Source organism: Eriocheir sinensis, chromosome 49 (genome assembly GCF_024679095.1).
Source record: "Eriocheir sinensis breed Jianghai 21 chromosome 49, ASM2467909v1, whole genome shotgun sequence".
NCBI classification, from domain to species: Eukaryota; Metazoa; Arthropoda; class Malacostraca; order Decapoda; family Varunidae; genus Eriocheir; species Eriocheir sinensis.
In genome coordinates, this window is record NC_066557.1 from 232,478 (window position 1) to 248,885 (window position 16,408).

General features: G+C 46.3%; 1 protein-coding gene across 1 annotated transcript in view; it reads left to right on the forward strand.

Annotated features, from left to right (window-relative positions):
- The first annotated feature begins 8,268 nt into the window (after positions 1-8,268).
- LOC126981685 (translation initiation factor eIF-2B subunit gamma-like) overlaps positions 8,269-16,408 on the forward strand; it is a 48,420-nt gene continuing 40,280 nt past the window's right edge. The window contains exons 1-5 of the mRNA XM_050833107.1: positions 8,269-8,422; positions 8,573-8,727; positions 8,952-9,120; positions 11,735-11,930; positions 12,426-12,523. Of these exons, the coding sequence (XP_050689064.1) occupies positions 8,269-8,422; positions 8,573-8,727; positions 8,952-9,120; positions 11,735-11,930; positions 12,426-12,523 (772 nt within the window). The remainder of the gene's footprint in view (positions 8,423-8,572; positions 8,728-8,951; positions 9,121-11,734; positions 11,931-12,425; positions 12,524-16,408) is intronic.

Below are 16,408 nucleotides of genomic sequence, written 5' to 3' on the forward strand. Positions count from 1 at the left end.
TGGTGATGCTGTCGTGCATTTCTTTCAGGACGCCTTCCCGGGACTTCATAGGTAGCACCGTGGACCAGTAGTGGTCAAGACCATCATGAGAGACCCAGCGTCGCTGCAACACCCCGTTGTCCATCCGAAGAGTGTCCCACTGAGTCCAGTAATTCTTGGTGGTAGGGCTTTCTCTCGAGATTACTTTCCACCCAGGTCGCGTTGACGATTGACTCAGCCACTTCATAATAGGTCTCAGATCTCGGTCCTCCCGCTGCAGTTTTCCCAAGTCTTCCCATGGCACTTCCGCTGTCTGTTCCACTGTAGTGCGGCGGCACATATTCTGGACGCTTTCCCTCTGGGGACAATGTTGACACTCAGGTAGGCAGGGGCGCCGGCTCAAGCTGTCCGCGTTATCGTGTGATAGCCCAGATCGGTGCACAACAGTGTAGTGATGCTGCTCTAGTTTACCTATCCAGCGAGCAAGCTGGCCCTTAGGGATTTTCAGTGACTTCAACCACCGCAATGCAGCGTGATCCGTGCGGATGGTGAAAGTTGCACCGTACAGATAAGCATGGAAAAAGTCAAGGCTCTTGACTACTGCCAGGAGTTCTTTCCGGGTCACGCAATAGTTTTTCTCGGCTGGGGTGAGCTTCTTGCTGAAGTAGGCCACAACCCGTTCCATGTCGGCACATGCCTGGGACAGCACTCCACCAATCCCCTCATCACTGGCATCACAATCCAGTATAAAAGGCTTAGAGGGGTCTGGGTAGGTGAGTACGGGCGAGCTGATGAGGGCCTCCTTGAGCTTCTCAAAGGCAACCTGAGTTTCCGCTGTCCACTCAAACTTGCGCCCCTTCTTCGTCAGGAGGTGCAGTGGTGCAGCAATCGTAGCGAAGCCTTTTACAAACCTGCGGTAGTATGAGCACAACCCGAGGAAGCTCCGCAGCTCCTTCACGTTGGTGGGTGTCGGCCAGTCCCCTACCGCAGCCACCTTCTCAGGATCAGTGCGTACTCCAGCTTCGCTCACGATGTGTCCCAAGTATTGGACCTCCCTTTGGAATAGGCAGCATTTCTTCGGGCTGAGCTTAAGGTGTGCAGCTCTAAACCGGGCGAAAACCTCTGACAGCCTTTCCATCTCCTGCTCGTAGGTCTGGCCAAAGACAATCACGTCGTTGAGGTAGATGAGTGCCGTCTTCCAGTGAAGTCCCTCCAGCACCCTCTCCATCAGCCGCTCGAACGTGGCCGGCGCGTTGCAGAGGCCAAAGGGCATAACCTTAAACTGCCACAGGTCTTGACCGTAGGAGAAGGCTGTTTTCTCTTTGTCCTGCTCCGCCATTTTGACTTGGTGATACCCAGACTTCATATCCAGTGTTGAAAACCACTTGGAGCCCACCAAAGCGTCGAGCGTGTCGTCGATCCGTGGGAGTGGGTATGAATCCTTGATGGTGAGATCGTTGAGGGCTCGGCAGTCCACGCAGCACCTGAGGGAACCGTCCTTTTTCCTGACGAGCACTACAGCAGACGCCCACGGGCTGCTGGACCGCTCGATTAACCCTTGTTGCCGGAGATCATCCATTACCTCATCTATCTCCTTGCGACGGGCTGGTGCCATCCTTCGAGGAGCTTGCTTCACTGGGCGGTGGCTACCTGTGTCGATGTGGTGCTCTACCAGGTCCGTACACCCCAAGTCCAGGTCTCCTATGGAAAACACATCTGCATTCCTCACGAGAAGCTCCCTGAGCTGTTCCACTTGGGGCTCCTCTAGACACTTGGAGCTCCTGTCAAACAGGTCGCGCAGGTAGTCGGGCAGCTCCTCCTGGGGCTTCGTCAGGGTTCTCCTGCAGACACAGGTTCTCGGTTCCTGGTCGATCTCTTGGCACAACCCCACCATGTTCCTAAGAAGCGATACAAAGCGTTACAGGTCAAAAGAAGAAGAAGGTGGAAGCTTTTTTGAGGGGTGATATGGGGTGGAGTACCTTTAGGGAAAGATTTAGGAAGGCTATCCTTAAATACAAAGTCAGATTGGAACGAATGGATGACGCAAGACTGGCACGGAAGGTTTACCTGTGGAGTGTGCATGCATGAGAGCAAATGGATTAAGAACTGCATGAGAATGGTACGTTGGTGACAGTGGTATATGCGAGTCAGGTGGGTGAGCAGAGGGGAAGGGAGGCGTTTCTTTGAATGGAAGGTGACTGACAGTAACAGAGAGGGTCAAGAATGGGATGTGAAAAAGTGGAAGAGAGAGATATAAACAGTGCAATGAAAGGTGACGGTCTGAGGAGATGGAGGCATGCGATGGAGCGAAAGACTATTTTGGAATGGTACAGGGAAAAGGATGCTCCGCAGTGTGTCAGCTGGTATGATGGAAGCCTGGGTGGTGATCTCTTCCAAGCTCGAGCGCAGTGTATGAATGTGAATGCAAGAAATTACAGGTGGTCTGAGTCCCGCAGCAAAGTGTGTCAGATGTGTGACAGGGGTGTGGATGAAACTGTCGTGCATGTGATACTGGTGTGTGGGAGGTACCGGAGAGAAAGGACGGAGATGATGAGGGTGGCACTGAGTGAGATGGGCTGGGATGAGAATGGGAGGATTGCAAGAACGGAGAGGGAATGGATGCTGCTGCTGCTGGGACTGAGTGCTGAAGCAAATGAGAGAATTACAGAAGCCAAGAAGATTTTTCTGGAAAAGATGTGGTGCTCAAGACATAGGGAATTGGAAGATTTGTAATGGATACTCCTTGTGTTGTTTTATTTTTACAGGGTGTGCCGATACGAAGGCCTGACTCTCCAACGGGTCACCTGTACAGCAAGAGCAAGAGCGAGAAAACAACGATTTTCTGGCTGCCGCATCAGCAGCTGCAACAACCCGCTGTCACCGGCATCTCCTTTGCACAGTTGCACTTACGAATAGGTGAGGCCAGCTGCCCCGCCTGTCATCGGTTGAAGTGTTTAAATATGCCCCCCTCTCTAAACCCCCTGCGAGCTGTTTTACCGTCGCCGCCGCCAGCACCAGAAGAGGATACGCGCTTTCGTAAACATTATCCCCTATTTTCAAAAGTAAAAAAAAGTCCTTGAATTGGATTTTGAAAGTGTTTCCATGACTGTTGAAGGTTTGTAGAAAATATATATGAAGAGATAGTGATGTTTCATAAAGTAGATGATGAGATACTGGCATGTTACTAAAACGAATCTTGACCGCTTTACCTCCCAACACAAGCCTGGGGACCTGTGGGGAACCGGGGGTTTTGGGGGGAAGGCAAAATCACTGAAAAATGGGCTTCCAAAAACTCGCTAAAATTGGGAAAATTCCCGGTAAAATTCTAGTTTGCCCATAATCCCCCCTTACCCCCAAAACAAGCTTGGGGACCTGTGGGAATGCGGGGTTGTGGGTGAAGGACACAAAATTCGTCGCAGTGCATATCTTTTAGTCCCACCACCACTTAAATCAGTGTTTGCGACCAATTTAATGTTCCCCATACGGAATCCACACATTCCCACTGGACCCCAAGCTTGTTTTGGGAGAGCAGCGTACTGAACCCACCAAACGATGCTCACTTCACCGGTCTGGCGTGGCGCCGGCGGCCAGCTGCGTCCACATAAACCACCCACTCTACACTCACGCCCTCTCGCTAGCACGGTAAAGTTCTACTTTCTTCCCAGTCTCACAGTGGTACTTCTCACACTTCTCATCGGTTAGATCGCATTATTCTACGCTTTTTGAACCCAATTTGTGCGCCGCAAACTGCTAGTAACATCGCTAGCGATATTTGAAAAGTTAGTGAGTTTTTTACGGCCACCTTGGGGCGCAATGGAGGGGGCTGGGAGGGAGAGCGTAACACACACACGTGTTGACATTTCATGGGTAACTAACTGCTGAGCAACTTATAATTTCAAATGATTGACTTTTCAATGCCTTTTGTGGACCTGCCACTGTCGCCGCAAAATAGCTCGCAGAAAGGCTCAACTTGGGGGACCTGCGAGAAATTGGGGGGGTTTGAGTGGGGGAGCATATTTAAATTACTCCAACCTAACTAATGGGGGGGGCTTCACCCCCCTTGACCCCCCTCCTAACTAGGGAACCCCCACATGTATGTGCGACTTATTTCTGCGAGGAGGTAGATATTTCTCGCAACACCGGCTGGACCGCCGCCGCATATGGTTGTGCATTGTCGTGCTTTGGCTTTCGTCAATATTATCCAACTTTTAAAAAATCGCTGGCGTTTCTAGCAGTTTGCAACGCACATAAATGGGGTTCAAAATGCATAGAATAATGAGATCTAACCGATGAGAAGTGTGAGAAGAGACGGGGAAGAAAGTATCCCAGTCCCCCCGTGACGCCCCAAGGTGGCCGCAAAAAACTCACTAACTTTTCAAAAATCGTTGGTGCCATTTCTAGCAGTTTTCGACGCACATTAATGGGGTTCAAAATGCGTAGAATAATGAGATCTTACCGATGAGAAGTGTGAGAAGTACCACTGTGAGACGGGGAAGAAAGTAGAATAATACCGCATAATACATAAACCGCCTACACCACACTCACGCCCTCTTGCTAGCACTGGTTTGGGTAGCTTGTTACCTCATCACAAGGTTTCTGTCCTGTTAGTAGAGTCCGTGGCACCAAACACGGTGTATCTTCATTGTTTATCACTGACACAAGCAAAACCACTAGCTACCTGTGATCCGTTCAGCGCCACGCCCTAGAGAATACTGCGGGTTCTCCCTCAAGTGCAGGCTCCCGAACCTCCTGCCTGACCTGTTCGAACACATGAATCCTGATTATCTGCATTTCGAATCTGCTTCACGTGTTTGTGTTACCAGTAAGTGAAGGTAATTGTAGAGATTGACTCTGTGCCTCAAAAACATGATAAAACACCTCCATATTATAGTTAAGGAACGAAATACATGGCACAAGTACTTAAAAATAAAGAAAAAGGCCTAATTCCCTTCCCCTAACAATCTTGGGGGACCCGTGCAAAATTGGTTCTTTTGGGTAGGGGAGCATATTTAAACTACAGACGCCCCCCGCCGTTCGCGGCTTCACTGCTCACGGATTCGCTTATATGCGGGTAGGGTAATTGCAACACCCCCCGCCAAACGCGGATGAAAACTTGCGTATACGCGGTCTGATCCTTACTAAGTGCTGCTTTCAGAGTCACTTTTGTTTGTTTTGATCATTACCCATGAGCGGTGATCGCCGCTACAGTATTTCCACGTGAAAGTGGCGTATGGGGCAGTGGTGGCTGCAGAGGAAATGAGAGGTGTTGAGTGTGTGTGGCAAGGTGCGGGGTGGGGCTAACCCAGCAGCCGCCACTACCCCATCGTCCAGTTTCACGTGAAAATAGTATAGTGGTGATCGCCGCTCATTGGTTACGTCAAAACAAAGAAAAGTGACTGTGAATACGGCCCTAAATCCCAATATTATACATTTAAAATACTTGATACTTTCTGGGACCTGCCAGAAATGGTCTTCTTAGAAACTCGAGGCTACTGCTTTGAGGAGTAAACAAACATGGCGGAACAGCAATAAATGGACCTTCCAAGGGCCCAGTAAACACACAAATTAATTAATAATATACTGGATGTACATATTTGTGATGAGGCAATTGCAGGAGAAATATAAGGAGGTGAAAAAATATGTTGTATCACCTTTTTGTGGATTTGGAGAAGGCTTTTGACAGAGTTCCAAGAGAAGTGATAGCATGGACTCTGAGAAGGCAGATGGTTCCTGAGAGATTGATCAAATTGGTGATGGCATTGTATGAAAACTCAATGAGTAAAGTGAAGGCTCCAGCTGGAATATCAGAGGAGTTTAGCATCAGAGTTGGTGTCCATCAAGTGTCAGCACTCAGACCACTGCTACTTATAGTAGTGATGCAGAAGTTATGAAAGAAGCTAGAAGAGAGGGCCTGAAGGAGGTTTTGTATGCAGGTGACCTGGTGTTAATGGCAGAATTGGAGGAGGCAGTGGAAAAGACAAAGGTTGTGATATCTGGACAGGAGCCGATGACAAGAATGGAGAGTGGGAGATATCCATGTGGTTGCTGTGGAAGAGGGGTGAGAGAGAATTCGGTGTGGTGTGCAGGATGTGAAAGGTGGTGTCATCAGAGATGTTTGGGTGTAAGAGATGTGCGTAGAGATGGTGTAGACTTCCGTTGTCCGACTTGTGTTGGAGGAGGACGGATAGAGGTGGAAGTGAGGCAAGTGCGGATGGGTGAAGCCCCTGTAGAGGTAGTGGACAGCTTCTGCTACCTTGGGGATGTCATACAGTGTGAAGGAGGAGCAGAAGCTGCAGTGAGAGAGAGGATAGCTTGTTCTTGGAAGAGCTGGAAGGAACTGGCAAGCTTATTAGTAAACCAGAATATCCCACTTGGCAGCAGAGCACAGGTGTAAAGAGTGTGTGTGATATCAGTGCTCCTGTATTGGGCAGAGACTTGGGCTACGACGAAACAACTGGAAGCACTATTGATACGGTGTGATATGAGAATGCTTAGATGTTTGATGGCAAGATGGAATTTCAAATGAAGAAGTGGTGAGGAGGAGTGGCCTGGAGGAGTTACTGAGTAAGACCAGATTAAGGTGGTTTGGACATGTGAGGAGAAGAGGAGAACACATCCTGAGATGAGCACTGAACTTTGAGGTAAAGGGCAGAAGACCACCAGGAAGGCCAAGGAAGATGCGGAGAAGGGTGGTGGAGGAAGACATGAGGAGGCTGAACATCACGGAAGAAATGGCTATGGACTGGCAACAGTGGAGGAGGCTCATATCCCGTCCAACCCCACCATAGGGAATAAATGGACGTTAACGATGATGATGATAAATAAGGACCAAGCAGATTCCAGTTGACTGTATCCCGTATTGTTGCCCTTTACACGCAGGAATCGAGAGGTGATAAAGATGATACACTACAATTTCTTCCTCTTCTGATGAAGCTCCTCCCTCCATCACATTGTTTTTGTTCACACTGAGGAGTAAACATACTGAGGAGAGCTCAAGAAGGTGTCTAATGTGAGTCTTGTACACTGGAATCATGAGGGAGAAAGATCAGTTGATTGTACTGCAAAGTAAATTTGAGGCCAGGCCATTAGCTATACAATGGAGTGAATGTATGAAAATGCAAGGCTGAATCTAAAATAATCCCTAGATCAGAATGAGAGTAACAAATTTGACTTTTATATTATTGATATAATAGTCAGAATGAGAACCAAGCAGATTCCGATCAACTGTACCCAGTGAAAGTGAATTACACCAGATTTAGAGGTATTAAGTGAAAGGCCCCAAGACTATGCCATGGAAACTACAGTGTTGATATCCTACTGACTAGTGTTTAGATCAGTGGGAGGCTGTGGCTGAGTGGACAGCGTGACAGCACCACGTCCAGGAGGACACCAGTTCGCCTCCCGCCTGGTGCCACAAGCTGGGATTTTTCAGTCACCGCCGAGTGGTCTAAGACTACCCACATGCTGCCCAGAAGACCATTTATCAACCTGGACTCTAGATTATCTCTCTAAAAGAGAGGGTCAATGATGACCTGCAGGGGGCAGCATGAGCCAAGCAAGATGGTGCCACTATAACGCCTGCACCACAACAAGCTGGGGCCGACCATCAGCCCCTACCAAGAAAGCCTTAGGCGGAAATGTAAGAAAATAAAAGAAAAAAGAAGCAGAGTTGAGGAGGGGGGCTTTACAAATGTTTAGATAAATTTTGAGATCATCAGCAAATATAAATTTAGATAGTACAGTGTTCGGGACGAAATTAACATAAATAAGAAAAAGCAAAGTTGACAGCTAACACCTCAGGATACCTCAGATTCTTGGCCTGAGGGCTTCAGCTGCATGCTGTGCCTCCGCAGCATGGAAAGAAGAGTAGCCATCTCACATGAGGTTAATACCGACAATATATTTTATTTTATTTTTCTGAATGCAGTGCAGGAACTAATGGTCTCTGTAAAACTAAAGAAACAAGTATTGATGTATAAAGTTTGTGTGCAGTCAAGCATTTTGTATTTTGGCAGGGGGGGGGGGGGGGGTCAGGTCAGGTGGGAATAGGTTAGATCAGGGTAGATTTAGTTAGGTTACTTTTGTTAAGTTTGCATGTTTACAGTAAATGTGAGATACACTTTGCACTGCACCATTGTTGTCGGTGATGGCGGAGAAGGCTACGCCATCTCCATATTCCCCTAAGCTTTTGCTTCTGCAACACAAGCTAGGTTAGCAGTTATCATAAGATGACAGATTTTCCTATGTTTATTAATAATGTGTTTCCTTGACCAGCTGTTGGTAGCCAGTATGCGTCAGGAAGCACAGGCCATCGTTCTGGCGGCAGGGCCGGGCATGAGGATGACAGCCCTCACCAGCCACACACCCAAGTGTCTGCTGCCCTTGGGCACCCTCCCCATGCTCTGCTACCCACTCCACCTTCTGCAGCAGGCTGGCTTCACAGGTACATCTTCCATTCACTGTTATGGTGCCTGCAGGGGATATAAGCATATTATGAGAGGCCACATTACATACGACCAGTTATTCACTGTCTTCCCCAACTTTCAGCCTCTCTAACCTCTATTTAGAACTTCTGTATGTTGTGATGTGACAGAGGTGAGCGTGGTGGTCAGTGAGGGGCAGGAGCAGCGCGTCAGCAAGGTGGTGGAACAGTACAGCCTCAAGGTGGACTTGGATGTGGCCGTTGTCAGCACTGCCCACGACCCCGGCACAGCTGACTCTCTGCGACAGATTGCCTCCAAGATCAAGGTGTGCTCCCTTCTCTATTTTATCTTCTGTTCTTTCCCCTCCTATTTTTTAAACTAAATTCCACATAAATCAATATCCTATTGTAACAGATTCCATGACGGACTTCCAGGGAATTAATTTTTTCCAGTATTCTGTTTAGAGTTAAAAAGCACATGTAGCACAAGTACCCAATGACAACTGAGACTAGGTAAGTATCACAAGGTAAGCTTCTCTTCCACCCACAGAGGAGTGTAGAGGATGTGGTGGTGGTGTCCAGTGACTTGGTGACGGACGTGTCACTCCAGGACATTTTGGATCAACACAGGGGTCGGGGAGCTGACCTCACAATGTTGACCTCCCCCACTCCCCGCCTAGAGACAGCAGCCCCGGGACCCAAGACCAAAACCCATCTCAGTAAGTGGGGTGGTTGGCTTACTCCTCAGTTTCCTCAGTGGTGGCAAAAAAGAAGTACAGGTTGAGAATCTCTTATCCGAAACTCCTGGGACCAAAAGAGTTGCGGATTTTGGACTTTTTTGGATTTCTAAATATTTTTATTTGAATCTAAATAAAATGAAAACTGAAAGAGGGGATTATTCATGAGAGGGTAGCCTACTAATTTCAATGCTGCCTGCTTATTTCTGGACAAAACATGATGCTGTTTATTATGGAGATAGTATTTTTCTCCAAAAATCACTAAATGATTGACTTTTCAATTGCCTGTTGTGCACCCGCCGCCGCCCACTGCCGCTACCGCAAAATAACTCACAGAGAGGTTCAACTTGCCTGCTGTTTACACTCAGCACTCACAAATATCACAAGTGGACAGACTAGAACAAAACCAGACAAATTAATGTTTTTCCTGCTGTGTATTCCCCCAGTGTGCATGCTCATTGAACAGCAGAGTGACTTATTTCTGCCAGGAGGTATTTCATGCAACACTGACCCGCATATAATGGACCGCAGCTGCCATGTCCCGTCCTGTGCAGGGTTACTTATTTCCGCCGCCCCACACTGCGTGCCAAATAAATTTAAACTAACCAAACCTAACTTTATGTACACCATTTGTTCTGCATTTGGCTGTCTGAATGGTTTAGCAGATAAAATTCAGTATTGTAAAACTGTAGTGAGCGCATTTTTCAGTGAACCACAAAACCAGTACCGTATTTCGCAGTGTATAACCCGCACCTTTTTCACATAAAAATGCCTGAAAGTTTATTCCTGCGCGTTATACGCCGAAGGTACAAATTTTTAATGATTTTTTTTTCCCTCTTTGGGGTGTTTCAAGGGTCTTTTTTACATCTTGTCCAATAACAACTGCAAACTTACCTTTATTATTGTTTATGATCCTTCGTAGTCCATAGCTGTCTTATAATATGTTGCGGCTTTATTGTTGCCATAAAATACAGGGCGATCAAATAACTACTATACAAAAATTAAATTGATGGATTATCGCCTATGCCTTGTTGTTATCCCGCTTCTAAGTCAGGCGCCGACACGACCCGGTCACCATTTACATTGTTTTGTATGACTAAGGTGCACTGTTGCCAATTCGAGCAGTACAAGACATAAAAAATCATATTGGAAAAAAAAATATCCATGTGTTCATTATTAATTATTAATATTAGTGGGAATAATGGGGTAAATATGATATCAGAAACTGTACATCATGAGTCTTGTACGAGGAGTTATTTCTTGCAACACCAGCCCGGTTGCCATTTGCATTGTTTGAAAACCACACAACCACACCCATACAACAAACAGCTGCATGCCACGTGTCACCAGAACTGTGTGAATTGTGTCTTGCCTAGTTGTCTGTCATAACCTTCGAGTGATGGTGGGAATAATATGCTAATTATGATATCAGAAGCTGTGCATCATCAGTATGTATGAGGAGATATTTCTCGCAACACCAGCCCGGCTGCCATTTTTATTGCTTTACTCAAAGACACTTGTCAATTCAAGCAGTACAGGTTACACTAAAAATATATCAATTTCGGGAAACTGTGCATCGTCAGTGTTCTTTAACCGTACATATTTCTGAGCATTTTAAGAACTTTTTTTTTCCAAAATTGTTGTCTTAAAGTTTGGGGTGCTCGTTATACACCGCGAAATACGGTAGATAAAAATTATGTTTCTCAATGGTCGTCCTGAAATATTTGTAATAACGTCCCTCCCCACTTCCTCCTGTCTTCATCAGCAGCGAGCAGCAGCTGTCACCCATTCCTTAAAATATTGATTCGTTCTGTATTGGAAAATGGGATGTTGCATTCCTTATTTTTCCGAGCTCAAAATGGCAACCCTAACTGAGACTCTATTCCCTTTGTTTTCCGCTTTGAGCACTCTCATCTTGAGGAGAACAAAGGGAACCCACACTCATGTCTTCGACTTGCACAAAGAGACACACCAGTTCTCGCTGACAGACTGACTTGGTCGGCTAGGCTGACGTCAGCTGATAGTCAGTCTATCGGCATCCTCTCCTCCCCTTCATGAGCCATTACACAGCAAGGGCAATGGTCCCTCCTTGGAGGGATGTACATGCTTGACCCTGATGGCTTGTATATAGCCTTTGTCCCAATCCATGAGGTGGCGGAAAAAAAAAAGCGTTATGTCAGCATTAAAAAAACTTGGGTTCTGGAGGTTTTCCGATTTTGGATTTTCGGATAAAGGATTCTCAACTTGTAAGAAATCTAAATTAATATGTCTTGAATTTTTTTATTTTCCTTGTCATGAAATTTTATTATTATTTTAAATGTGTATTGCCATTTTTCCTGTTATTTTTTACTGTATCTTTTCTATTTAGTTTTTTTCTTTCTTTCCTCAAAGCCTGTTTATCTTGCCTTTTCCCATTAATTCTGCTATAGCTTTCCCATCCATGTCTTTATTCCAATCTTCCCTTTCTTCCAAGTCTGTTTGTCTCTTGCCTCTGCATTATATGTGTTCCATTTATGTCGCCTTTCTTTCTTCCAAGCCTGTTGACCTCTTGCCTTTTTATGTTATATCTCTAATTTCTGTCTCTTGTCCGCCACAGACAGCGACATTATCTGCACTGAGGCTGGAACGAGCCGGCTGGTGTACATGGTGGCTGGGGGTGACTATGATGAGTCTGTGGTACTGCAGAGCTCCTTGCTGCACTGTGCTGCCCCGCTGCACCTCTCCTCCTCCACCCAAGATGCCCATCTCTATGTAGTCAAGCGCTGGCTGCTGGATTATGCTCTAAACAAGGAGTAAGTAACTCTTTCTTGGTTGTTGTTTTGTTTTTTCTTCTGTTGTAATGGATGATCACAGAGTTAGTCACTATTATTGACTTCATTGATGTTTAGTGTATATGAATTTCTGTACCTGCAATTACTCTAAAAACTTGCCAAACACATATTAACTTTTCAGAAATTAGCATTTTTGGAAAATAAGTAACAGTATCATTATTAGTATTCTTTCTCCATTCATTTTCTTTCCTTTGGCTCATTGCCTCAGAAATCTATCTTTAAGCATTGGTGGTGTGTTCCAGTCTGTGATTGGTGGGTGAATGTGTGACTATTCAGATTGTTAGGTAGGTGCAACCTCATCATTACATCCCACTGTTAGGTTTTCTTGAATCTAAAGGGCATTATTACTGCTGAATGCTGTGACAAACATGGAAGTGTCAGTCCTTTTGTAGTATTAACTGCAGTGGGAAAACTTGTGGATCATAAGTAGACTGTTAATGTTACTCTTTTGTGCAGGTCTCCTTGTGCAGATATGGGCTCTCTGAAGGCTGAAATCCTGCCCCACGTTGTGTCATGTCAGTTCAGTGGTGATCGAAGCAGTGGCGGGAAGTTGGGTGAGTAGTGTGGAAGAATTCTATCTATCTCTGTCTTCGGCGCCCTACTCCCTCATGTGAACTTCTCTCCAGGGGGTGGCTTTGGCAGAAGTGTCTCCATCTCTCCCTGTCCTGGCACTCCCTCTCCCATCCTCATCCTCATCCTGCTACTTCCAACTCTCTCGCTCTAATGCTCACTCATCTTATTGATCCACTTCATAGTTGGTCTTCCCCTGACAACCCCTCCCTCAGTCCCTCCCTCATACACTCTCCTCACAAATTCATTCTCCCTCATTCTCATCTCATGTCCAAACCATCTCTGTGCACCATGCTTCACCCACTCAACCATTTCACAATATGCTTCTTTCCCTGTCACACCCATACCAAACCTCTCATACTTTCTTTCATCCATCCTGAAACACCACATGCATCTCTTATATACAGTCACCTCTCGATTAACGCGAGGGTTACGTTCCTGGAGATGTCGTGTTATTTAAAATCGCGTTATTTAAACATGGTAATTTCCCCATAGGAAACAATGGTAATAGGGGGCTTACGTTCCTGGACACTGGGAAAGTCTGCCTATTTTGGGGATTTTGTTACTCAAACCTTAAAAAAAAAACATTATTAATACATTAGTGGGTCACGGAAACAGCAAGGGCGCACGTTCTCATTTTGTTTAAATTTGTTCTTCACCCACGCTGGCCACCGCCCCTCCCCGCCCCGCACCCCCGCCACCGGCCGCTCCCCTCATCTCCGCCACCCCGCCTCGCCTGCCTCCCTCCTCTTCCTCTGACCGCCCATGCTGTTGGTGACAAGGATGACTCCTTTGAGTTGGAGTTTTCTAAAGAAAGAATTGCTGCACTGCACTTGCGAGTCGCTGACGCTACAAAGATGCGTCCTCGCACTCACCATCATCACCCTCTTGATATGTCGTCGGTCTCCGTCATCGTCCGCCGGGTCCCCGCCCTGCTCTCTCTCCCCCCTCCTTACCCTGTCCTTCCACCTCCTGTGAGGAGGTGAAGGACGGGATGGGGAGGGAGGGGGGAGGGCGGGACAGGGGTTTGGCGGACAACAGGGTGGAGATGGCAAGTGTGGGGACGCATCTTTGTTGTGTCAGCGACTTGCAAGTGTGGTGCAGCAATTCTTTCTTTAGAAAACTTTAACTTGGGGGAGTTGTCCTTGTTACCAATAGCATGGGCGGTCGGGGAAAGAGGAGGGAGGCAGACGAGGTGGGGTGGCGGAGGTGAGGGGACCGGTCGGTGGCGGGGGCGTGGGGCAGGGAGGGGCGGTGGTCGGCGTGGGTGAGGAGCAAATTTGAGTAGAGTGGGAGCGTGTGTTTTTGTTGTTTCTGTGACCCACCAATGTATTAATAATGTTTCATTTAACATATCACATTAGTTAAACGTATTTCCTTAAATATCAACTCGTGTTAAATAAAAAATGCGTTATTTAAACTCGTGTTAATTGAGAGGTGACTGTAACTCATTTCCACTGCACGTATTCTCAATTGCTGTGCTACATTCCATGTCCATGCGACAGAGCTGGCAGGATAATACTATTCCTTATTCCCCTCTACCCCCATGCTCACACTTCTTCCTTTCATATTTCCATGCTTACTTAAAATTGTCCCTAAATATTTAAACTCAGTCACCTCCTCCATTCTCTCCTCCCCCAGCCTTACCCTACAATTCATTGTGCTCTCTACTCTAACTCAGTACAGCTCTGCAAAATCAGTGACCTGCTCCTTCACTTTCTCAAATACAGTACCATAACCTTACTCTTTCCAGCATCCTCTCTCAGCTTTCTCTTACACACCTTGTCACACTCACCCATCATCCTCTGCAGTGTCCCCTCATTCTCTGTCAACAATACTGTATCATCTGCAAACACGCCTGCCACCAATGACTCCTCCGTACCTCTCACTTTCAGCCTTGGACCTAGCTCCCCCACTCTGGCTTTCATTTCTCACATATAACCATCCATGTACACATTAAAAAGCCATGGTAACATCACACACCCACACCAACACCAAAACTCTCTCTCAACTCACCATTTATGCAAACAGAGGCACTCACACGTTTATAGAAGGATCTGATTCCCTCCAGCAAATGCCCTCCTACACCATATATCCTTAGAACATCCCATAAACCCTTCCTGTCAACCCTGCCATATGCCTTCTCTAGGTTCATGAAAGCAGTAAACAGCTTCCTATCCTTCTCTTTGTATTTTTCAACTTACATTTTCAGTGCAAATATTTGATTTACACAACCCCTCCCTTTCCTAAAACCCCCTTGTTCATCACCTACACTTTTCTCAGTTATTTTCTTCATCCTCTCATTTAAAACTCTTCCATACACTTTTCCTGCCACATTGAGTAGACTTATTGTCTTTGACGGCTTATAAGACGCATGGGCTTATAAGACACTCACCCCAATTTCGGCAGGCATTTGAAATATAATATAATAAATGGGTTTAAGGTATCCATTTCAAGGATTTACTTTAAAAAGAATCATTTTCTGTGAAAAAATTCCTTAGAAATATAGAAAGCACAGCCTTTTCATTGGTATACTATCACCTATCAACTCGACACAATCTTCCAAACACTTATCCCCTATTCTTTAACAACACTCAGCTGTCACCTTCTTCAACACTAAACATCCTCGGTCTATCCTTAACTCAAAATCTCAACTGGAAACTTCATATCTCCTCTCTTGCTAAATCAGCTTCCTCGAGGTTGGGCGTTCTGTATCGTCTCCGGCAGTTCTTCTCCCCTGCACAGTTGCTATCCATATACAGGGGCCTTGTCTGCCCTCGCATGGAGTATGCATCTCACGTGTGGGGGGGCTCCACTCACACAGCTCTTCTGGACAGAGTGGAGTCTAAGGCTCTTCGTCTCATCAGCTCTCCTCCTCCTACTGATAGTCTTCTACCTCTTAAATTTCGTCGCGATGTTGCCTCTCTTTCTATCTTCTATCGCTATTTTCACGCTGACTGCTCTTCTGTACTTGCTAACTGCATGCCTCCCCCCCTCCCGCGGCCCCGCTGCACATGACTTTCTACTCAATCTCATCCCTATACTGTCCAAACCCCCTATGCAAGAGTTAACCAGCATCTTCACTCTTTCATCCCTCACGCTGGTAAACTCTGGAACAATCTTCCTTCATTTGTATTTCCTCCTGCCTACGACTTGAACTCTTTCAAGAGGAGGGTATCAGGACACCTCTCCTCCCGAAATTGACCTATCTTTCGGCCACCTCTTTTGATTCTTTTTTTAGGAGCAGCGAGTAACGGACTTTTTTTTATTACTCTTTCCTTATTTTTTGTGCCCTTGAGCTGTCTCCTTTGTTATAAAAAAAAAAATATATATATATGTACATAGATAAATTTGGTCGATAAAAATGTTTTATTACCCGTATGTACCGCACCAATGCGTCTCGGAGCGCTGAGCTCTCATGCACATATGCGTGGTACTCTTAGCAGAAAAATCACCAAAATTTGTTTTTTTCCACGATTTAAAAAATTTTTTCTACACCACTCACTCATTCCTAGCTGGCAACTCTGGATCGTTAGTCAGAGCCGTGGGGTGCTCTCTGCTTCCTCACAACTTGCCTATGTCATGCATGGGTATACAGCATTTCCCTGCAGAAATCTTGCAGCTTAGATGCTTGAAAACATGCCACGACCTTCTAAAAAGGCCCAGAGGAGGAGAGAATGCGCTATCGCTGCCAGGAGGAGGCAGCTAGAGACATGAGGAACCTCTATAGCCACTACAACATCCGAGGCTGGTGTTGAGGGGGAGCTGGCACCTCCTGATACCCCCATCAAGAATGGATAATATCCTTGTAAAAGAAGGGGACCGGATGCCTGGGAGTAATACTTTACGCAGAAAACTGAGACCTATAC